The 24617-nt window shown below is 43.1% G+C and overlaps 1 protein-coding gene across 2 annotated transcripts in view; it reads left to right on the top strand.

The window, feature by feature from the left end:
• The window catches only part of MINDY3 (MINDY lysine 48 deubiquitinase 3), a 96691-nt gene that overhangs the window by 30308 nt on the left and 41766 nt on the right, over positions 1 to 24617 (top strand). For both annotated transcript variants that reach the window (XM_075271703.1, XM_075271704.1), the window contains 3 exons: positions 46 to 125; positions 6334 to 6404; positions 9644 to 9724. In XM_075271703.1, coding sequence (XP_075127804.1) covers positions 46 to 125; positions 6334 to 6404; positions 9644 to 9724 — 232 coding nt within the window. The remainder of the gene's footprint in view (positions 1 to 45; positions 126 to 6333; positions 6405 to 9643; positions 9725 to 24617) is intronic.

Here is a 24617-nt window from a genome sequence, read left to right as displayed (position 1 = left end):
AGCTTATACGTTCTTTTACACCTTTTCTGTATTTTTTTTTTCTAGCCAGAGTTTGATTAACCTTCTGTTGACCGGACACGCGGTTTCCAACGTGTGGGACGGAGACCGGGAATGCTCAGGAATGAGTAAGTCACATGATCATGGAGAAAGACTTGGCTATTCCTAGCACATCAAGGCATTTAACATGACAGAGCGTTGGATGACGTATACACAGAGTAGGTCATTGGTATCAGATCAGTCGGGGTCTGACAAATTTGATGCAGCTGCCAGAAGCCATAGATCAAGAATATGGCCGGAAACTACACTGCCCCTATTCAAGTGAATGGGAGTGGGATTGCAGTACCAAGCGCCACCGTACAATGTAGAGGTGGCCCCTGGAATTGCAGCTCCATTCCCTTTCACATAAATATGAGCAGGGCTTATTCCAGCCGTACACTTACTATATGGCCGTTTACTAAGCTATCAGAACCTGACCACGCTGATAATGATGACCTATCCTGTGCAAGATACTTTGCCTCTGCACACTGCAGCAGCTGACCACCAGGCGGCAGTAAAACCCCATTCAGTTACTAGTAAGGATCCAGACTATGGAGCTGACTGACCTCGCTGACTTTTATAGGTCTGCAAAACCAGAGACGAGCCTTTTTCCATTAGGCGATTCTTCACCGTCTGTTTACCACCATTATTATGCATTTTCTTCCTTTTAAGTACTAATGAAGCCTGAGTGTATTCTGCTCCAAGCTCAGGAGATGCCGCAGATAAGAAATCGTGTCTGTGTTCTTAATATTAGTCCTTAGAAATAAACTTGGCTTAGAAGATGACTTGTATAACATGGAAAATGAGGAGTAATGAAGGGTCTGTGTCATTAAAGGGATATTACAGGATGCTGTAAAGATCATTAAAGGGACATTGAGGAGCTTGGAGGGTCATTATTTAGGGAAAATCGGCAAAGGAGCCTCTGAGCTTAAAGTGACCCTCCTAGGTAACAATATATGTATAATACATACTTGTGGTTATAGATATAGTCCTACCATTAATATCTGGTGCAGTCACTGTGTACATACATTGCATTACTTATCCTGTACTGATCCTGAGTTATATCCTTTATTATACTCCAGAGCTTCGCTCACTATTCTACAGATGCCGTCACTGTGTACATACATTACATTACTTATCCTGTATTATACTCCAGAGCTGCGCTCACTATTCTACAGGTGCCATCACTGTGTACATACATTACATTACTTATCCTGTATTATACTCCAGAGCTGCGCTCACTATTCTGCTGGCACAGTCACTGTGTACATACATTACATTACTTATCCTGTATTATACTCCAGAGCTGTGCTCACTATTCTGCTGGTACAGTCACTGTGTACATACATTACATTACTTATCCTGTATTATACTCCAGAGCTGCACTCACTATTCTGCTGGTACAGTCACTGTGTACATACATTACTTATCCTGTATTATACTCCAGAGCTGCGCTCACTATTCTGCTGGTACAGTCACTGTGTACATACATTACATTACTTATCCTGTATTATATTCCAGAGCTGCGCTCACTATTCTGCTGGTACAGTCACTGTGTACATACATTACATTGCTTATCCTGTATTACACTCCAGAGCTTCGCTCACTATTCTGCTGGTACAGTCACTGTGTACATACATTACATTACTTATCCTGTATTATACTCCAGAGCTGCGCTCACTATTCTGCTGGTACAGTCACTGTGTACATACATTACATTACTTATCCTGTATTATACTCCAGAGCTTCGCTCACTATTCTGCTGGTACAGTCACTGTGTACATACATTACTTATACTGTATTATACTCCAGAGCTGCGCTCACTATTCTGCTGGTACAGTCACTGTGTACATACATTACATTACTTATCCTGTATTATACTCCAGAGCTGCGCTCACTATTCTGCTGGTACAGTCACTGTGTACATACATTACATTACTTATCCTGTATTATACTCCAGAGCTGCGCTCACTATTCTGCTGGTACAGTCACTGTGTACATACATTACATTACTTATCCTGTATTATACTCCAGAGCTTCGCTCACTATTCTGCTGGTACAGTCACTGTGTACATACATTACTTATCCTGTATTATACTCCAGAGCTGCGCTCACTATTCTGCTGGTACAGTCACTGTGTACATACATTACATTACTTATCCTGTATTATACTCCAGAGCTGCGCTCACTATTCTGCTGGTGCAGTCACTGTGTACATACATTACATTACTTATCCTGTATTATACTCCAGAGCTGCGCTCACTATTCTGCTGGTGCAGTCACTGTGTACATACATTACATTACTTATCCTGTATTATATTCCAGAGCTGCGCTCACTATTCTGCTGGTACAGTCACTGTGTACATACATTACATTACTTATCCTGTATTATACTCCAGAGCTGCGCTCACTATTCTGCTGGTACAGTCACTGTGTACATACATTACTTATACTGTATTATACTCCAGAGCTGCGCTCACTATTCTGCTGGTACAGTCACTGTGTACATACATTACATTACTTATCCTGTATTATACTCCAGAGCTGCACTCACTATTCTGCTGGTTCAGTCACTGTGTACATACATTACATTACTTATCCTGTATTATACTCCAGAGCTGCGCTCACTATTCTGCTGGTACAGTCACTGTGTACATACATTACATTACTTATCCTGTATTATACTCCAGAGCTGCGCTCACTATTCTGCTGGTGCAGTCACTGTGTACATACATTACATTACTTATCCTGTATTATACTCCAGAGCTGTGCTCACTATTCTGCTGGTGCAGTCACTGTGTACATACATTACATTACTTATCCTGTATTATACTCCAGAGCTGCGCTCACTATTCTGCTGGTGCAGTCACTGTGTACATACATTACATTACTTATCCTGTATTATACTCCAGAGCTGCGCTCACTATTCTGCTGGTGCAGTCACTGTGTACATACATTACATTACATAATATTATACTCCAGAGCTGCGCTCACTATTCTGCTGGTACAGTCACTGTGTACATACATTACATTACTTATCCTGTATTATACTCCAGAGCTTCGCTCACTATTCTGCTGGTACAGTCACTGTGTACATACATTACTTATACTGTATTATACTCCAGAGCTGTGCTCACTATTCTGCTGGTACAGTCACTGTGTACATACATTACATTACTTATCCTGTATTATACTCCAGAGCTGCGCTCACTATTCTGCTGGTACAGTCACTGTGTACATACATTACATTACTTATCCTGTATTATACTCCAGAGCTGCGCTCACTATTCTGCTGGTGCAGTCACTGTGTACATACATTACATTACTTATCCTGTATTATATTCCAGAGCTGCGCTCACTATTCTGCTGGTGCAGTCACTGTGTACATACATTACATTACTTATCCTGTATTATACTCCAGAGCTGCGCTCACTATTCTGCTGGTACAGTCACTGTGTACATACATTACTTATACTGTATTATACTCCAGAGCTGCGCTCACTATTCTGCTGGTACAGTCACTGTGTACATACATTACATTACTTATCCTGTATTATACTCCAGAGCTGCGCTCACTATTCTGCTGGTACAGTCACTGTGTACACACATTACATTACTTATCCTATATTATACTCCAGAGCTGCGCTCACTATTCTGCTGGTACAGTCACTGTGTACATACATTACTTATCCTGTATTATACTCCAGAGCTGCGCTCACTATTCTGCTGGTACAGTCACTGTGTACATACATTACATTACTTATCCTGTATTATACTCCAGAGCTGCGCTCACTATTATGCTGGTGCAGTCACTGTGTACATACATTACATTACTTATCCTGTATTATACTCCAGAGCTGCACTCACTATTCTGCTGGTACAGTCACTGTGTACATACATTACATTACTTATCCTGTATTATACTCCAGAGCTGTGCTCCCTATTCTGCTGGTGCAGTCACTGTGTACATACATTACATTACTTATCCTGTATTATACTCCAGAGCTGCGCTCACTATTATGCTGGTGCAGTCACTGTGTACATACATTACATTACTTATCCTGTATTATACTCCAGAGCTGCGCTGACTATTCTGCTGGTACAGTCACTGTGTACATACATTACATTACTTATCCTGTATTATACTCCAGAGCTGCGCTCACTATTCTGCTGGTACAGTCACTGTGTACATACATTACATTACTTATCCTGTATTATACTACAGAGCTGTGCTCCCTATTCTGCTGGTGCAGTCACTGTGTACATACATTACATTACTTATCCTGTATTATACTCCAGAGCTGTGCTCACTATTCTGCTGGTGCAGTCACTGTGTACATACATTACATTACATTACATAATATTATACTCCAGAGCTGCGCTCACTATTCTGCTGGTACAGTCACTGTGTACATACATTACATTATTCATCCTGTATTATACTCCAGAGCTGCGCTCACTATTCTGCTGGTACAGTCACTGTGTACATACATTACATTATTCATCCTGTATTATACTCCAGAGCTGCGCTCACTATTCTGCTGGTGCAGTCACTGTGTACATACATTACATTACTTATCCTGTATTATACTCCAGAGCTGCGCTCACTGTCACTTCAGTGGATTATATAGAGTTTAGATCCTGTCTAGCATTCTGGTAAATTTCATGGAGCGTTGTTGTCCACCTACAAGTGCTATCTGACATGTCCACTAGAGGGCAGTGAGATGAAATGTTATTCCTGTCAGGCTTATAACACTGACTCTATGCAGCAGTACTATCCGTGCAGAGTAATCTCTGTTACATACATGTTACTATTCTGTTTGTCCATTTGGCATTCCTATAGTAATTGTATTCTTATCTAATTCTGATAATAACATAATATAATATTTCCAGCCTTCCTGGTCTTATGTTAGTTCTCAGTGATCGGGTTAATGGAGAGGATCCGTCACATAAAGATTCTGCAGAGTGTCCGCCTGCCGGAGTCCCGGTCACTCACTATAATCTGGCTCATGCTACACAAGAACACGACACCCCACCAAAAAATTCACTGAGTCTTTGGATTGACGTCTTGTGATTGCGACTCCAAAATCTGAGCGTAACTTTTAGGCTCAGGTCACATGTGAATTGATTTCCATCGATGACATTCATGTAATGTCACATTACACATTCAAAATCCTACAGGATTCTCTGCGCCTGTCTCAATTCGACCCCAGTACAGATACATTGAAATCGTCGTGTGTGTTGCTCTTTCCTTAGTGTTCTATTTTCCCACAGCACCTCCACAGGCGAACTGAAGCATTACACAGTGTCCATATAAATGAACGTACATGACAGTCCTCCAGAGAGACGCTCCTTGTAACCTCTCTCCGTACTATTAACTCACAATTTTCTAATAGGGGTTTTCCAAACTAGACTTCGCCTTTAAGAAACAGACATGTGCTTGAAGTCCCTATGTAAATAGTTGTCACCGCTCCAGGCCCTTCCACCCACGCGGTCTTATGTAGATCCAGCAGCTTTACTATCCCATGGGCTGGCTGATATCCAGAGCTGCGCTCCTAGTCGTCCTACTGTTACTAGGATTTTGGCTCGGTTCGCTCTTGTGATCATATGACTTTATAACCCTGTCCCAGATGAGGATTTTTCTGATTTTCCACCTTTTAAATCGATTTCCAAATTCCTCTTTCATCTAATTTTATTTAGAAATTCGTCCTATAGTGGAAATAGCAGGTAAGGAGACTGCAGGCGATTGACCAGTCAGGGATAGACCGGTACCAGAAACTGCTGGAGTGAACAAGAAGCAGAAACGATCCAATTTAAGTCATAGGCGCAGAGCTGAACTCTGGCATTGTGAATAGGAGCAGATTGCACCAAAGACTGCTGAACCGGCTGATCTGTGTATGGTCTGGTTGTCGGACCCCCACCAATAACAACATACTACAGACCGATTCTGTGATGGGTCATGAGTATGAAAATGCATTAGGGGCTGGGAAACCCGTTTCAGTTATAATAGGGTATTCTCCTTGGATTATGGCTACCCTGATGTGAGGAGGACGGTGATATTACACGCGGTTTTTATTTACACACAACGGGGCAGATTGACTAATGAAAATGTTGTAATTTGCACCTAAAAACTTTGTGTGTGTAGAAGTCATGTCATGTTCTAGCGCCGTCTTCCAAAGGGATTGTCACTCATCTTTACCAAACTCCTGAATGGGAAAGCGTGTTCCTACAGATGAGTGTCTCTGGTTTGCCATCTCATGGTTTACTATAACAATCCATCTTACCTTTCTCTTCCAGAACTGCTGGGTATTCACAGTCAGGCACACGTCGGTTTTCTGACTCTAATGGAGTCCCTGCGGTACTGCAAGGTAAGCCCCTCCCCTATGACAGACTCCTCCTCTTTGCTTTAGTATCACATTCTGCCATATGATTTATTAAGACTGGCATTTTCTACACCAGTCTTAATAAAGGTCTCGCGAGGCGACGCTGAATTGAGATTCCAGCTTCTTAAAGGGGTTGTCCAGGACTTCGGAAATATGGCTGCATCCTTCGTCTCAAGAAGTGACATCATGTCTGTTGGTGACATGACCATGCTGAAGTTCAGCCCCATTTATTTTAATGGGATGGAGAAGTGGTATTGCCAAGTGACCATAGACCTGAGGTCACCTCCTGAGAACAAGAATGCAACCATGTTTTCAAGTTTCCTTTAAAGGGATACTATCATTGGAGACCCTTTTTTTCGTTCCGAACACATAGGAATAGCATTAAGAAAGGCTGCTATTCTTCTCCTACCTTTAGATGTCTTCTCCGCGCCGCCGTTCGGGAGAAATCCCAGTTTTCTTCGTTATGCAAATGAGATCTCTCGCAGCAATGGGGGCGTCCCCAATGCTGTGAGAGAACTCTCCAGCAACACCTCCATCTTCTTCTGGAACGCCCTCTCCCTGCGTCTTCTTCCGTCCTGGTTTCAATCTTCTAGGCCTCGGGCAGAGCCGACTGCGCATGCCCGAGCCCCTGGTTTCAATCTTCTAGGCCTCGGGCAGAGCCGACTGCGCATGCCCGGGCCACAAGAAAATGGCTGCTTACACCAGTTTACTGTATAAGCGGCCATTTTCTTGTGGCTCGGGCATGCGCAGTCGGCTCTGCCCGAGGCCTAGAAGATTGAAACCCTGGACGGAAGAAGACGCAGGGAGAGGGCGTTCCAGAAGAATATGGAGACGACACTGGAGAGTTCTCTCGTGGCATTGGGGATGTCCCCAGTGCTGTTTGAGCACTGGAGCCCGCCCCCAATGCTGCGACGGTACTAATTTGCATACCGAAGAAAACTAGGATTTCTACCGAACGGCGGCGCAGTGAAGACATCTAAGGGTAGGAGAAGAATAGCTTTTCTTAAGGCTATTCCTACGTGTTAGTCAGAACGAAAGGGTATCCAATGATAGGATCCCTTTAAGAAATCGGGCACACGTCCATGCACCAAACTGGACTGCCATAGATTTCTGCAGCGATCCTCAGAGACTTCATGTTCTTTCACCTGTCAGAATCCGATCTCATGTGATGGATCCGCCGCTCCTGTCCGCTCACTTCTCGGATGTTTGGGGCTGCACATATTACTTTCCATTGACAAAAGCCCCGCTGTTCTATAGTGCGGCGGCCGGGGATGTGTTAGTAAAAGGTTTGTCAGGTGGTCGGCCAGATGTTGGGCTTGTGGTTAGGCCATTACGTCGCTCTTCCTTTCTGCTACTAAACAAGAATATCATTAAGCACATGAGGAATAGTCTGTTTGCCGTGACCACAAGGGAGTCTATAAATACAGGAAAGGGGGCACTTACTTAAAACCTGGTCCTTACAAAGTGTGGCGGATATACACGATGGATTAGTCAGAGATTATCCTCTAGATTAGGGGATGATCTAAAGTGTTAAAGCTGTGGTCCTTCTCCATTTACCACTAGAAACAGCGCCTCTTCTGTCTGAACTGCAATACCAGACACAACCTGTCAACAAGAGTGGCGCTGCTTTTGGAAAAAAATATCCATGCTGCTAATTTTACGTACTTAAATTTACCTTGCTGCGATCAGAAGAGGAGTAGAGATTGGAGCGATCCAGGTGTTGGAGCCTGGTTCCGATCACGTGACCTGGGGTCTGACCCAGACCAGAACTCTCGGGACATGATGTAGAATCTGCCGAATACAGCTAGGTAAATTTAAGTCCCCTGACAACACCTATGAAAGGGGTTTTCTTGCCACTAATACATGTTTCATACTAATCAGTTGGGTCCGACACCCGGACCCTGCACAGATCAGCGGGACCGACAACCTCCGGGCACCAGAAACTGCTGTAGTGGACAACAAGCAGAAACGATTCCATTTAAGTCATAGGCACAGAGCTGAGCTCTGGTGTGGTGAATAGGAGCAGACTGCACCAAAGACTGCTGAACCAGCTGATCTGGGCATGGTCTGGGTGTCTGACCCTGAACGATAACGGCCTGCTATGAACCCGTTCTGTGGATGGGTCATGAGTATGAAAATACATTCAGTTTCAGTTATAATAAGGTATCACCAAGGGGATAGGTAACAACTGACAGTATGGTGAAGGCCATCTTCTGGGACTGTCACTGATCCCCAAAAAGGGTCTTGTTTCCCTATCTCGCCGTCCCCTGAGCCACAAGACTGTGCCCAAGAGGAGCTGGAAAGAGCTGTGATCCGGTATTCGATGTGCCACTCCATTCAGGCTAGGCCATCAATGTTACATCTGTGGGGGTCTGACACCCAGGACCCCCGCAGATCGCCGGTACGGAACCACTCTGTTCTCCCTCCGTACACACTGTAGCGGAAAGTGTCGGTGCTGCCACCTAGAAGTCTATGAATCTCCCTCGTTGCGTTGTGGCCATGAATAGTACTGTAGTTCTCTCCCATCAGGGTGTCAGGTTGTCAGACCTTTACCTAGGGGTAGGTAAAGCCGAGATGTAGTGAAGTTCTGTTATCTGGTGCACACATGTATACACGTACGAGGTCACACCACCCGTGGCAGCTGTACCAAGCCTATAAATGGAGAGGAATTTCCTTGTTTAAAGGTCTCCTTCTCCTTGAGGAGACTTCACCACCTTCCAGGGTCTCGGAAGAAGCGTAAACCCTAACAGATAACACTCCCGTCTTTATACGCCTGTTTATGCTTTTCTGGCTTTGATGGTGTTTTCAAGTTTATAGAGTAGTAAAAATAGTCATCTGATGGCGGTGCGTGCGGAGGAAGCGTGTGATATTGTGGGACAGGGGGGAGAACGGGCACAGCGCCAGGGGGCAAAGTCATCACAGGGTTAAAGAGATTTCTTGTACGTATTGATCATGTATCATTAGGATAGGTCCAAGAACCCCCACAGATCAGCTCATCTAAATGCTGCAGCCCTATAGCGTAAAGGCTCGGCCCCATTCACTTGAATAAGACTGAGCTGCTGCTGTACCCTGTGACCGATGAACGCAACGTCCTAGGCACAGGTATGAGGATGCTGCAAAGTCCTTACTGATCTGTAGGGTCCTTGTTGTTGTGTCGGGCCCTTGTTGATGTGCGGGCCCTTACTGATAAATTGATCTGCATTGATTTTCTTTGTACTTTTCAGGTAGGGAATTTCTTAAAGTCCCCGAAGTGTCCCATCTGGGTGATCGGCAGTGAGACGCACCTCACAGTATTTTTCACTAAGGTAAGCCTCGTCAGTCCCTCTTATTTGGGTCATGTGCTTTGTCTCCCCATTGCATCGGTTACCATATATGCTTTGAACTCTGGGTAAATGTGTAATGTTTGTTGTATGACAAAGGACCCGACCTCCTTATACACAATGGGACTATCACCTTCTTAGAAAGGACCTACGTACCTCTTACACATTGGCTGGAAATTCATTTAAAGGGGTATTCCGATAAGTCTACCTGTAGTCGTAGTCCTTTAGAGGGGTTAAACCAGGCACAATCTCCATAAAACCCTATGGAGTGTCCTGGCCGGGAAAGGGCTATTTTGCAGGGCAATCTATGACATCAGAGCGGGGTCCATGATGCCATGACCTCATTTGGGGATAGGGTCTGCTCTATTTTTATTGGTGCTGCAGAAGAGAAGTTGAGTACAACGGGACTGGCCCGGCAGCCATATTTCTTATATACATGCTCACCCCTCCATTTATATAGGGAGACCCAAGATCCCCATTCTCACGATCGGTAGTATCTCAGCACGTGGACCCCACCAGTCAGATACTTATCCCTGATTCTAAGTTACGTTGGTGATACAACCCTTTAAAGTTTAGGGCTACAGTTATGACATTGAAGTACATTAAGAACCGTGGTCAATTTAGGGTACCGTAATGGGGTCAATTGAGGGTACCGTAATGGGGTCAATTGAGGGTACCGTAATGGGGTCTCTTGAGGGCACCGTAATGGGGTCTCTTGAGGGTGCCGTAATGGGGTCTCTTGAGGGTACCGTAATGGGGTCTCTCTTCAGCCCATGGGTGGATATACCTTATACCATGCAGCTGCATTGGGACCCTATAGATTACTATTACCTCACTGATATAGCAACACTCTCTGTGCATAGAATTTGCAGGGGTCCTATTTTTTTAGGAAAGCACAGAAACGGCTGAGATTCCCAGTACTCGCCGCCCTCTCTTCTGTCCTCGGGATGATTTATCACAGAATATCCTCTCTCAGGAGTTTTTCCTCTTCCTGCCGAGTCCTCAGACATAGATGGCACTTGGTGATAGCCGACTTCAGGCCCTTTCACCTCCTAACCCTGGTGGGAGTTTGCCTGTTGTGACCCGTCTAATCCCCCCATGTGTTTTACTTGTGTTATGGGAACTATAATTGGACGCAATACAGATGTGACCTCACTGCGGAAGATAAATGGCTGCTGAGAATCCACTTCTGATTCTTGTACGTGACGGGGTCTGGGGAGGATCTTTGGATGCAAAAAAATTATACATTGGACCCCTTGGAATCTGAAGGTCCTGGCTATATTTTTAAAGTGACAGTACATAGTTTGTGTATTGCCGCTCGCCATCACTAGGATGAAGAGCCGCCACTCCTAGGATCCCATGGGATAACCTTAGACTCTTTCATGGTGTTAGAAGATCGGGCATATTTGCTTTGACTGGATCTCCAGCAATCTCCTGCAGTAGGTGTTCAGTTTTGCTGCAGCACGACCGCAGGAGAAATTAGGCATTACACAATGTCCATTCAAATCAATGAATTGTCTGTGTAATACAGGACAGAACAGTCCTCCTGAAAATCCTAGTAGTCATTGGTAGACACTACGTGTGGAGGTCGTGACATTTCTTAAATATTTCTTTGTGATAAGCTAATTTTGTAATAATTCCAAGGAAATCTAATATACAGCCCCGCATTTACTTCTATGGCCTGGTAATCCCATAGGTGACGGCTTCTGTTTCATGTGCTGACCAGGTCAATCTCATGTGTCTGTCTTTATTGGCTTCCCAGGGAGAGGTTATCTAAACACTTGACTAACCCCCTTCTCCAAATCCCGTCCACCCCCAGTCCCTTCAGCCAAGAGACAAAAAAAAAAATGCACTTCAAGGAATTGAGATTTAAAAAGAAAATGAATCCTATAACTTATTCTATGGTCAATGATCGGGGTTTTTAACCCTTTGGATACCACGGTCAAACATGATGGCGGCATCTAAGGGGTTTCGCCATGCTACATGTCCTCCTTGGCATCCCCCCGCAACAAGATATGCATCTTCTGCTGCCCAGGGTCTGTCCAGGGACCAGGCCCCCTGCACCTGGCTGATCCTGCCCAGAAGTGAGGGAGTCAGCCTACGTGTCTATAGACTGAAATATACGTGTATTGTAATCTATACTGCTGAACCATTCATCGGTGTGTCGCTGGTTCAGGTCCCCGAGTGGTTCTTCACTAAAAACCACTCATCAGATCGTCCTCCAAATAAAACTCCACCTCTGTTCACACCATTAAAATTACATGAGCAAGAAACTGAAAACTTCTACTTACATATTTCGGCTATCCGCCTTAGTCATAGGGTAGCCTGGCTCCATGGTTGGCGCCGGTGAAGATGTTTTTTTGATATTAGTTCCAGAGAGGTTATAACAAATTTCCAAATTACCCACGCAAAACCGGCTGTTCACCAAGGGTATTGGGAACCGGGATTACGGCTCACGAATAAATAAGGTAATCTGTGTTTGGAGCATTCCCAGGTGAGTCAGTTTGTAGGGTCGAGTAACTTTAGGACCCATGCACGAGACTAAATTGGCCGTCGGGGGGGATGGAGATGGGGGGGAGCTTAAGGAGGCTGCCCCTAGAGGGCAGCAAGCAGAGGCACTGTTTTCCTATTTACATCTTGGAATACAGATTTGCATATTTTTCCCATAATTCCCCCAGTGGAGCGAAAAAGGCTTTTTGTAAGTCTCCATACGCCTGAGAAGATGATCTCTCCTTAAAGGGAGTCTACCATTTAAACCTTTTTTTTTTTTTGTGGATAAGACGTCGGAGTAGCCTTTAGAAAGCCTATTCGTCTCTTACCTTTAGACGTGGTCTCCGCTGCGCCGTTCCTTAGAAATACCGGTTTTTACCGGTATGCAAATGAGTTCTCTCGCAGCAATGGGGGCGGTCTCCAACGCTCAAAAAACGATGGGGGTGTCGCCACCGCTGCCAGAGAGGTGTCTTCAAGCGCCGCCTCTTTCTTCGTCCGTGACGTCATCTTCAGTGTCTTCTTCCGGCGCAGGCTCGTAACGTCTAGCAGAGCAGACTGCGCAGGCGCACAGGCCATGGGAAAATGGCCGCTAACAATACTGTGGAAGCGCCCATTTTCCCGTGACCTGTGCGCGTGCGCAGTCTGCTCTGCCCGAGGCCTAGAAATTACGAGCCTACCATGTACCATCTATACAGACACTACAGGGTGGGATAGTGAGGCTACAATATATAGATCTGTAGTGTCTGCTAGTCATCCCATAGACCAGATAACATGGAGAGTAGTCTTCTCCTCTTCCAGGTACGCCCTCCATCTTCCATCCTACGACAAGACCTGGATAGATCTGGTCATAAAGCATTATCTGATTTGTAGGTTCTCCGCACATCAGCGGGATGATCTGTGCAGAAGTTTGGGATCCATCACCTTATCACAATGTGCGGTTGTAAAGTGGGATCGGCGTTCTCGTGAATATTCATGGTTGGTTGGTGCAGACCATGAAATGTAATTGTACTTGCCCCAGGGACAGGGAGCAAATTATTTCCTTTCCAGAGAAAACGATCCTTCTCTCTCCCATCTGTTTTGCGTTCTCCTTGTTAGTCGTAGATGTTCGCTCTCCGGCCGGCGGCCCGTCACCCTCCTATATGTATAGGATTGTACATTTGGGCTATGATGGGGAGCGTCGAGGTGAGCTAGGACTGTTTTAGATGTCGTACCTGGCTATGCATATTACCGCTTAGGAACACGCCTGCAGTGATTCAGGAAGCCGTCCATGGACGGTCAGTAGCCGTCACCTCCACCGGCTGCCGTAATGGAAAGCGCATGGCTGATATAACTGGCTAGCGTATCTAATGTTCTGTATTGTGTGTCTGGGATGGATGGGGAGGGGGCTCCATCTGCATCAGCAACACACATTAAAGGGGTTGTCTGACCCAAATCGATTTTTCATCCACAGGATAGGTCATTAGAATGTGATCTGTAGGTGTCTACACCCGGACCCTGCACAGATCAGCTGAACAGGCAGCGCCATTCTTATACAAGTAATAGGAGCGGTGCTGCAGCAGCCCCATCCACAGCATAGTGGTAGCTTTGGTGAACTGCAGAACCCCTCCTAATACTTGTATACGAGCAATGCTGCACATGCTGCCGTCCAATAGCAACTTCCAGCAGCTAAAACAGCTGATCTGCGCGGGGTCTGGGTTTTCGGACCCCGACGGATCACATTCTGTAGATAGGTCATCAGTATGAAAATTCAATTTGAGGCTGTGCAACCCCTTTAATAACAAAGTGTGAACGTGCAGGGAAGGCCACTATAAGTGGACGGAGCTTTCTGCACCTCTGGTCAACTGATTGGTCCAGGGAGTCAGCTCTTGGCCCCCCCACCGATCAGGTATGGGGGTATTTAAAAAAAAATAATAATAATAAAATCAAGCCTGGACAACCCCTTTAAGCTGCACTTGACTAGGCGAGGATTGTAGAATTTTTTTTTTATTTTTTCCTTCCAAGCCATTCATCTTCTCAAACACTTAAGATTTTATGAGAATCTTCTAAGCTCAATAGTAGTTAACCTCTACTTTACAAGAACTTTTTGGCAGTCCACGTGCGCTCCTGTGAACATTCACCTTATTGGGAGCTGATTTGACAAGAACAAGCTGAATACTCATTTTTTTTTATAGCAATATGTAAGTATCTGTAATAGAAAATTCTAGAATGTAATACACTGTTATACCTAGTGCAGGCAAGAGGGGGCGGAGTATAACTAGATATCCAATTACAGTTTGTTTCTTTTCTAAATTGTCATTGATGGCCCATACCTACCATTCTGCTGCTGCCAGTTGTCTTGCGCTCCACTTCCTGTTCTCCGATTCTGCACACAGGAAGTGGCTGGACATGTCAGCTCAGCCAATCACATTCATGGAACTGAGCTGTAATTCAATTGGCCACTAAAGAATGCTGCGCCGTGCCTGGTAAACAAGACACAAAACCAGCTGATAGTAGGGGTGCCGATATCCCTTTAAATTCTAGACTGTTTGAGATCTAGCTGGACACCCCATATTTCTCGGGCTCCTCCTATTCCTCCTTTGTTGGGGTCGCATTGACAGTGTAGTCATTGTGTGCGGTATATAAAAATACAGATGTGGGCAGATTTGCATTTTTAGAAAGCTATGTGGAGTTGAGTGATCACTGACATGATGACGTGTGAAACTTTTTAGCCGGCAAATAAACATCCAGTTAATTTTATCTGATTTAATGCCAAGTATGTACAGTTTCCCAATCACTCAGTGTTCGCTGAGCTTAATTTTTGGAAATCTCAGCTTTCTCCTGAACTTGTCCGCGTTGCGCTTAGATAATGTGTTTGTAGCGCGGTCCCCCAGCAACAGGAAACGGTGGTTAAAATGGTCTTTGTCTTAAATTTTTGGCAACCTGTTTACTTTATAGTCTTCTGTTTTAAAGAGGACATGGCCTTATCTGATCGGCGCTGTCATCCCGAGCATTTTGGTGTTTTGCTTATCCAAAACTGTTCAGCTATTCTGAAGATATAAGCCCTGTTATACAGTCTACTGGCCAAGTGGGCGGTGAGACTTTGCTTTCTCTGGGGGCGGAGTTTCTGTGTACTGTGTTACCGCCCACTTGCTGATAGACCCTAATTTGCCTCAATACTAAAAGGTCTTATAACTTTAGAATAGCTTAACAGATTCGGATAAAGAAAGTGTCCTGATGCTCAGGGTGACCGCACTGATCAGATGATGTATGCTCGAGTACAGTCTTTGTTCTAGTCCAGGCATTTTTGGAAACCATCATCAAGTTTGCCCACAGCATAGGTCCTGTAACACAAAACTACGGTACTAATAGTACACAGGGTAATGTACTGGTATATACAGTAGTTAATATGCCAGCAATGGGGATCGGAGTTGGGGCAGTTAGGGGCGATTATTTAGAGTAAAGGGGATTTTCCTGCTGACTGACTCCCTTTAACTCTTTGTGTTTTTACTATTGTCGTGCAATAAAAACATTAAAAAAAAAAAAAAAAAAAAGTTTTTCAGTTTTTCTTTTTTTTCTTTTTTTTTGTGGAGGGGCTTGTTTTTTTCTGGACTAGCTGTAGTTGTCATTGGCTCCATTTCTGACAATACGCGACTTTTGCTTTTCAGTTTTTGTTTTTTTTTTGGTAGGGGAAATGAACATAAAACAGTCATTCTGGCCTTTTTACAGTTTTGACCATTTGTAGGGGGGTTTTTTTTGTTTTGTTTTTTTGAAAGTTAATTTTTTTTAAAGTTTTTTTTATTTCTGTAATGAAGCGTGTTGTACATGAACGTAATTTTTTTCGATTAACTTTTTTATTTATTTATTTAAATTATTTATTTTTAGGTTCACACCTGCGCCTATTCAAGCAGGACTCTGTATTTTTCCACATTTTACTGTCCCCCCATTAAACTTTATGGGATCCACGGGTTTCTATATTTAACTGTGGGTTTTTTTTTTAAGCAGATCCGAAAAACGGAAACCGAAACGCAGGTGTGAACCTAAAGTATGTCTGCCATTGTGTTTTACGAAACATGGGACAATGGACCGTTCACGCTCGCACCTATGAAGCCTCTTTACCATCGGTATACTATAGACATGGCAGCTGCCTAAATTCATCTTTTTGTCACTGGTGGTGCGGTAGTGCACCCTTTATAATCCTCCTACTCTACGGGACTCCCTGGTGAGCCTGGAAAGTCTTCTGTTTTAGGGTATGTTCTCACGACGGAATTTGCATTCCGCGCGACTAGACGCGCATTCCGAGCATTCTGAGTGGCATTCCACGATGGATTAGGCCCAAATTGGGAGGGAGACTCGTGCCGCGGACGCTGTGGCTGATTGAGCCATGGAATCCGCGGCAAGAAGGGTCATCTCGCTTCTTTTTTCCGCTACTAGCTAGCGGAAAAAAGAAGCAAATGTCTCCCATTGAAGTCAATGGGAGCCAGAAAAAAGAAGCAAATGTCTCCCATTGAAGTCAATGGGAGCCAGCTTTGGCAGCGGATTTTGAGGCGGATTCCGCGTCAAAATCCGCTGCCAAAAAACACGTAAGCTACAGAGAGAGGGAGAACACTAATAGAAAAGCAGGGGGCGTGTCTCAGACTCTGACTACAGGCTAGGCTGTAGTCATAAATCCTTCCCAAGGGAATTGTCATAAAACACAACCAAAAAGCAAGATCCTAAGAACATATATGGCAAGTAATAATCTTTTAGTTACGCTGGGTTCACACCTGCAACCGGTCTACGTTTTCCGGCAGACTGTGTCTAGCTGTAAGCGCTGCGAGCCTTTTGTGCTCTCCGCGGTGAAACCGTTTTTTATGGGGTTTTTTAAACCGGACACAAAAGTCCTGCATGTCCGACTTTGTGTCCGGTTAAAAAAAACGAAATTTCGCCACAGAGAGCACAAAAGGCTCACGGGTGGCAGTTTTCAAACCCATTCAAATGAATGGGTTTGAAAAATGACTGCAGGTTTCCGTCTCCTGTCCAGTTTCGTGCAGGAAACAGAAACCTGAAAGCGGAGACCCCAGGTCGCAGATGTGAACGAGCCCTTAGTCACTTATATTTGATCTAGGGGCTCCGACTGGACTTTTCATTTAGAAATTTAATTTTATTTAAAAAGTGTGTGTATATATATACATATATATATATATATATATATACATATATATATACATATATATATATATATATATATATATATATATATATATATATAATATTGATATGGGATATTGGCAAATAGAAGTCAAAATAAAAAAAAAAACGGAGATGGATCAGACCGTATCCTATTTTGGAAAATCTACATTTTATGTTTTTTTCAGTCTAATGTCCCTCCAACGTAAACATGTCAGACAGTCCAGTTATTGATAGGTCATGGTCCCTGTGTAGAGGGTGACACGCGAAGGAAATAATCTCATTCTGTGCGTCTTATAGAAGCCATGGGAAGGAATTTTCTATTGACTGTGAGACTTGTTATGTTCAAAGACCTTCACGCATTCCAAGACATCTTAGCGCTATTCATAAGGAACGGTTCTGGACATTTGCTACGTCTCCATGGCTCAGAAGGATATTGGAAGCATTAACAAGGCATGTCCTTGGATGTGTAGCTGAAGATGACCTATCTTCATAGTATACACGTGCACCCTGAACTGGTATATAAATCAGGATGGATGATATGGGGCACCCACCTTTAGAACTGATTTGACTTTGGGCCACTCCAAAGGGTGTTTAAGTGGCCTACCTGGAGGTCAAACTGTAATCCTAATACGGGGATCTGGATTTCACTGCGGGAAGACAACTAGGTCACCACCTCTCCAATGCTCCTGGTCTAGATGGCAGCTGGCCAAGGACCAGAAAGATGTTGGTGTGGAGCTCCAGGGGTCAGATGAGAGTGGTCCAAGCATGGGCCAAGGTTTAGGGCTGGCAGACGTTGTGAACAGGTAGAAGGTCAGGATAGGCAGCAAGGATTCGGATGTCAGACACAAGCCAAGGTCAGGAACAGGAGATCAGTAGATAGAGGTCAGGATCAGAAAACAACAGGGTCAAAATATGGAGAAACAAACCAAAAGCAGTGGCTGAATATCCTCGCAGGAACTAACATGCTAGGAACCTATGTTACCCAGTGGGAGATTCCTTAAATATGTTTTGGGTGTCAGGGATTATCTGTGAGTGCGTTGGCCTTTTAAGAACTGCACATGCCCTTAAAGGACCCAGGGAGAGAGCAGACAAAGGGTGGAGGGGTATATGAGACAGTACTAATAGTAGAAGGAAGACCTGGACTTTGGTGGACATCCATGCCCATGGCAAGAGACCATAGAACTCCAGCATGTTGAATGGAAGAGGACGCTAGAGAAAAGCAACGTGGTTGTGGTGAAGGCCAAAAAAAGTGGTCGGGATCAGTATTAAAATGGTCGGTTTGCCTAAATGGAGGCATCCTCATGTTTCCCATACAACCTATGTAGGAAGAACGATGGATTGAGCATGTTGGATTTCAACATGTGCCATCCTTTGCTCTTGTAGACAGTTGGACCACCATTAGAAGTCTCCGGCATTGTATTACAACACTGTTCCCATTGAAAATACACGCACACCGCTGAGGGTGCATGTGTATGGGAGAGTCATGCTTATACCTGGGGTCTTCATTGAGAGGAACATCCTTCTAGAAGACGACTTTTCAATTAAATTTTGGACGGTCATCTCAGAGAGTCCATGGATCCATAGCCTAGTACTAGATAACTGCATCAGTCACACATCTCTGAGGCCGCCTTTGATGTCCCATCACTGGATGGTAGCAGCTCGGAAGTTGGAGCGGCCGGGTGACAGTGATTGAATGGCAGGAATGTTAATGGGAAACATTAGCTATGGAAATGGTCCCTAAATAATAGAGGAGCTCACGCTCTGCGGCCGCAACATTGGGAAGATAAATCTTGTTCTCCTTCTACGGTAGAAAATGTAGTTACGATTTCCTGGTACGGGTACAGACTTCTTTTTTAGTATTTATTAGAAAAATATCCTGTGACATATGCCGTAAGTATGAGAAGTGTAATGGGACGCTTCATTATTCATTATGTTGTAGGAATACATTGAGTCTTTGTAGCACCATGAGTCAACAATTGTGAGGGAAAGGGAAATTTAGGACTGGATGTTTTTGTTTTTCAAGCTGAAGATCAGTACAAACCGTGAGAAGCTGAAAAGTGTTATATGATAGAGGAGAGAAGCTGAGCTCTGTGATATATAGGGTTATATGATAGAGGAGAGAAGCTGAGCTCTGTGATATATAGGGTTATATGATAGAGGAGAGAAGCTGAGCTCTGTGATATATAGGTTATATGATAGAGGACAGAAGCTGAGCTCTGTGATATATAGGGTTATATGATAGAGGAGAGAAGCTGAGCTCTGTGATATATAGGGTTATATGATAGAGGAGAGAAGCTGAGCTCTGTGATATATAGGGTTATATGATAGAGGAGAGAAGCTGAGATCTGTGATATATAGGGTTATATGATAGAGGAGAGAAGCTGAGCTCTGTGATATATATGGGGTTATATGATAGAGGAGAGAAGCTGAGCTCTGTGATATATAGGGTTATATGATAGAGGAGAGAAGCTGAGCTCTGTGATATATAGGATTATATGATAGAGGAGAGAAGCTGAGCTCTGTGATATATAGGTTATATGATACAGGAGAGAAGCTGAGCTCTGTGATATAGGGGGTTATATGATAGAGGAGAGAAGCTGAGCTCTGTGATATATAGGGTTATATGATAGAGGAGAGAAGCTGAGCTCTGTGATATATAGGTTATATGATAGAGGAGAGAAGCTGAGCTCTGTGATATATAGGGTTATATGATAGAGGAGAGAAGCTGAGCTCTGTGATATATAGGGTTATATGATAGAGGAGAGAAGCTGAAATGTGTGATATATAGGGTTATATGATAGCGGAGAGAAGCTGAGCTCTGTGATATATAGGGTTATATGATAGAGGAGAGAAGCTGAAATGTGTGATATATAGGGTTATATGATAGCGGAAAGAAGCTGAGCTCCGTGATATATAGGGTTATATGATAGAGGAGAGAAGCTGAAATGTGTGATATATAGGGTTATATGATAGCGGAGAGAAGCTGAAATGTGTGATATATAGGGTTATATGATAGAGGAGAGAAGCTGAAATGTGTGATATATAGGGTTATATGATAGCGGAGAGAAGCTGAGCTCTGTGATATATAGGTTATATGATAGAGGACAGAAGCTGAGCTCTGTGATATATAGGGTTATATGATAGAGGAGAGAAGCTGAGATCTGTGATATATAGGGTTATATGATAGAGGAGAGAAGCTGAGATCTGTGATATATAGGGTTATATGATAGAGGAGAGAAGCTGAGCTCTGTGATATATATGGGGTTATATGATAGAGGAGAGAAGCTGAGCTCTGTGATATATAGGGTTATATGATAGAGGTGAGAAGCTGAGCTCTGTGATATATAGGATTATATGATAGAGGAGAGAAGCTGAGCTCTGTGATATATAGGTTATATGATACAGGAGAGAAGCTGAGCTCTGTGATATAGGGGGTTATATGATAGAGGAGAGAAGCTGAGCTCTGTGATATATAGGTTATATGATAGAGGAGAGAAGCTGAGCTCTGTGATATATAGGGTTATATGATAGAGGAGAGAAGCTGAGCTCTGTGATATATAGGGTTATATGATAGAGGAGAGAAGCTGAAATGTGTGATATATAGGGTTATATGATAGCGGAGAGAAGCTGAGCTCTGTGATATATAGGGTTATATGATAGAGGAGAGAAGCTGAAATGTGTGATATATAGGGTTATATGATAGCGGAGAGAAGCTGAAATGTGTGATATATAGGGTTATATGATAGAGGAGAGAAGCTGAAATGTGTGATATATAGGGTTATATGATAGCGGAGAGAAGCTGAGCTCTGTGATATATAGGTTATATGATAGAGGACAGAAGCTGAGCTCTGTGATATATAGGGTTATATGATAGAGGAGAGAAGCTGAGATCTGTGATATATAGGGTTATATGATAGAGGAGAGAAGCTGAGATCTGTGATATATAGGGTTATATGATAGAGGAGAGAAGCTGAGCTCTTGTGATATATATGGGGTTATATGATAGAGGAGAGAAGCTGAGCTCTGTGATATATAGGGTTATATGATAGAGGTGAGAAGCTGAGCTCTGTGATATATAGGATTATATGATAGAGGAGAGAAGCTGAGCTCTGTGATATATAGGTTATATGATACAGGAGAGAAGCTGAGCTCTGTGATATAGGGGGTTATATGATAGAGGAGAGAAGCTGAGCTCTGTGATATATAGGTTATATGATAGAGGAGAGAAGCTGAGCTCTGTGATATATAGGGTTATATGATAGAGGAGAGAAGCTGAGCTCTGTGATATATAGGGTTATATGATAGAGGAGAGAAGCTGAAATGTGTGATATATAGGGTTATATGATAGCGGAGAGAAGCTGAGCTCTGTGATATATAGGATTATATGATAGAGGAGAGAAGCTGAGCTGTGTGATATATAGGTTATATGATAGAGGAGAGAAGCTGAGATCTGTGATACAGTCCTATGAAAAAGTTTGGGCACCCCTATTAATCTTAATCATTTTTAGTTCTAAATATTTTGGTGTTTGCAGCAGCCATTTCAGTTTGATATATCTAATAACTGAGGGACACAGTAATATTTCAGGATTGAAATGAGGTTTATTGTACTAACAGAAAATGCGCAATATGCATTAAACCAAAATTTGACCGGTGCAAAAATATGGGCACCTCAACAGAAAAGTGACATTAATATTTAGTACATCCTCCTTTTGCAAAGATAACAGCCTCTAGTCGCTTCCTGTAGCTTTTAATCAGTTCCTGGATGAAGGTATTTTGGACCATTTCTTTCTACAAAACAATTCAAGTTCAGTTAAGTTTGATGGTCGTTATATATGGGGTTATATGATAGAGGAGAGAAGCTGAGCTCTGTGATATACAGGGTTATATGATAGAGGAGAGAAGCTGAGCTCTGTGATATATAGGATTATATGATAGAGGAGAGAAGCTGAGCTCTGTGATATATAGGGTTATAAGATAGAGAGAAGCTGAGCTCTGTGATATATAGGGTTATATGATACAGGAGAGAAGCTGAGCTCTGTGATATAGGGGGTTATATGATAGAGGAGAGAAGCTGAGCTCTGTGATATATAGGGTTATATGATAGAGAAGAGAAGCTGAGCTCTGTGATATATAAGGTTATAGGATAGAGAGAAGCTGAGCTCTGTGATATATAAGGTTATAGGATAGAGAGAAGCTGAGCTCTGTGATATCTAAGGTTATAGGATAGAGAGAAGCTGAGCTCTGTGATATATAGGGTTATATGATAGAGGAGAGAAGCTGAGCTCTGTGATATATAGGTTATATGATAGAGGAGAGAAGCTGAGCTCTGTGATATATAAGGTTATAGGATAGAGAGAAGCTGAGCTCTGTGATATATAGGGTTATATGATAGAGGAGAGAAGCTGAGCTTTGTGATATATAGGTTATATGATAGAGGAGAGAAGCTGAGCTCTGTGATATATAAGGTTATAGGATAGAGGAGAGAAGCTGAGCTCTGTGATATATAGGGTTATATGATAGAGGAGAGAAGCTGAGTTCTGTGATATATAGGGTTATATGATAGAGGAGAGAAGCTGAGCTCTATGATATATAGGATTATATGATAGAGGAGAGAAGCTGAGCTCTGTGATATATAGGTTATATGATACAGGAGAGAGGCTGAGCTCTGTGATATATAGGGTTATATGATAGAGGAGAGAAGCTGAGCTCTGTGATATGTAGGGGTATAGGATAGAGGAGAGAAGCTGAGCTCTGTGATATATAGGGTTATATGATAGAGGAGAGAAGCTGAGCTCTGTGATATATAGGGTTATATGATAGAGGAGAGAAGCTGAGCTCTGTGATATATAGGTTATATGATAGAGGAGAGAAGCTGAGCTCTGTGATATATAAGGTTATAGGATAGAGAGAAGCTGAGCTCTGTGATATATAGGGTTATATGATAGAGGAGAGAAGCTGAGCTCTGTGATATATAGGTTATATGATAGAGGAGAGAAGCTGAGCTCTGTGATATATAAGGTTATAGGATAGAGGAGAGAAGCTGAGCTCTGTGATATATAGGGTTATAAGATAGAGGAGAGAAGCTGAGCTCTGTGATATATAGGGTTATATGATAGAGGAGAGAAGCTGAGCTCTGTGATATATAGGGTTATATGATAGAGGAGAGAAGCTGAGCTCTATGATATCTAAGGTTATAGGATAGAGAGAAGCTGAGCTCTGTGATATATAGGGTTATAAGATAGAGGAGAGAAGCTGAGCTCTGTGATATATAGGTTATATGATAGAGGAGAGAAGCTGAGCTCTGTGATATATAAGGTTATAGGATAGAGAGAAGCTGAGCTCTGTGATATATAGGGTTATATGATAGAGGAGAGAAGCTGAGCTCTGTGATATATAGGTTATATGATAGAGGAGAGAAGCTGAGCTCTGTGATATATAAGGTTATAGGATAGAGGAGAGAAGCTGAGCTCTGTGATATATAGGGTTATAAGATAGAGGAGAGAAGCTGAGCTCTGTGATATATAGGGTTATATGATAGAGGAGAGAAGCTGAGCTCTGTGATATATAGGGTTATATGATAGAGGAGAGAAGCTGAGCTCTATGATATATAGGATTATATGATAGAGGAGAGAAGCTGAGCTCTGTGATATATAGGTTATATGATACAGGAGAGAGGCTGAGCTCTGTGATATATAGGGTTATATGATAGAGGAGAGAAGCTGAGCTCTGTGATATATAGGGTTATATGATAGAGGAGAGAAGCTGAGCTCTGTGATATGTAGGGGTATAGGATAGAGGAGAGAAGCTGAGCTCTGTGATATATAGGGTTATATGATACAGGAGAGAGGCTGAGCTCTGTGATATATAGGGTTATATGATAGAGGAGAGAAGCTGAGCTCTGTGATATATAGGGTTATATGATAGAGGAGAGAAGCTGAGCACTGTGATATATAGGAATCTTCTAGTGACAGTCAGCACGGGGTTAATGTCTGTATACTGTTCTCTATATTTCCTACCTCTGTTATTTTTACCTCTAATCCTCCTCATTCCTCACTATAGTAAATTTTCCTTGCTCGCTGCGGTGACAGAACAGACTTATATTTATTAATACATCGCAGTGTAATAAAAGCGGCATGTGACCACAGACCACAAAGGCGCGCAGACAATGACAGCAATAAAACTGCCCTGCCTGCTCTGAGACCGTCACATATATGTAGTGATATATATTATAATCCTTTTT

This window comes from Leptodactylus fuscus, chromosome 4 (genome assembly GCF_031893055.1).
Source record: "Leptodactylus fuscus isolate aLepFus1 chromosome 4, aLepFus1.hap2, whole genome shotgun sequence".
Lineage (NCBI taxonomy): Eukaryota > Metazoa > Chordata > Amphibia > Anura > Leptodactylidae > Leptodactylus > Leptodactylus fuscus.
Note: the sequence above shows the minus strand (reverse complement) of the source record. Positions and strands in the feature narration are given on the sequence as shown.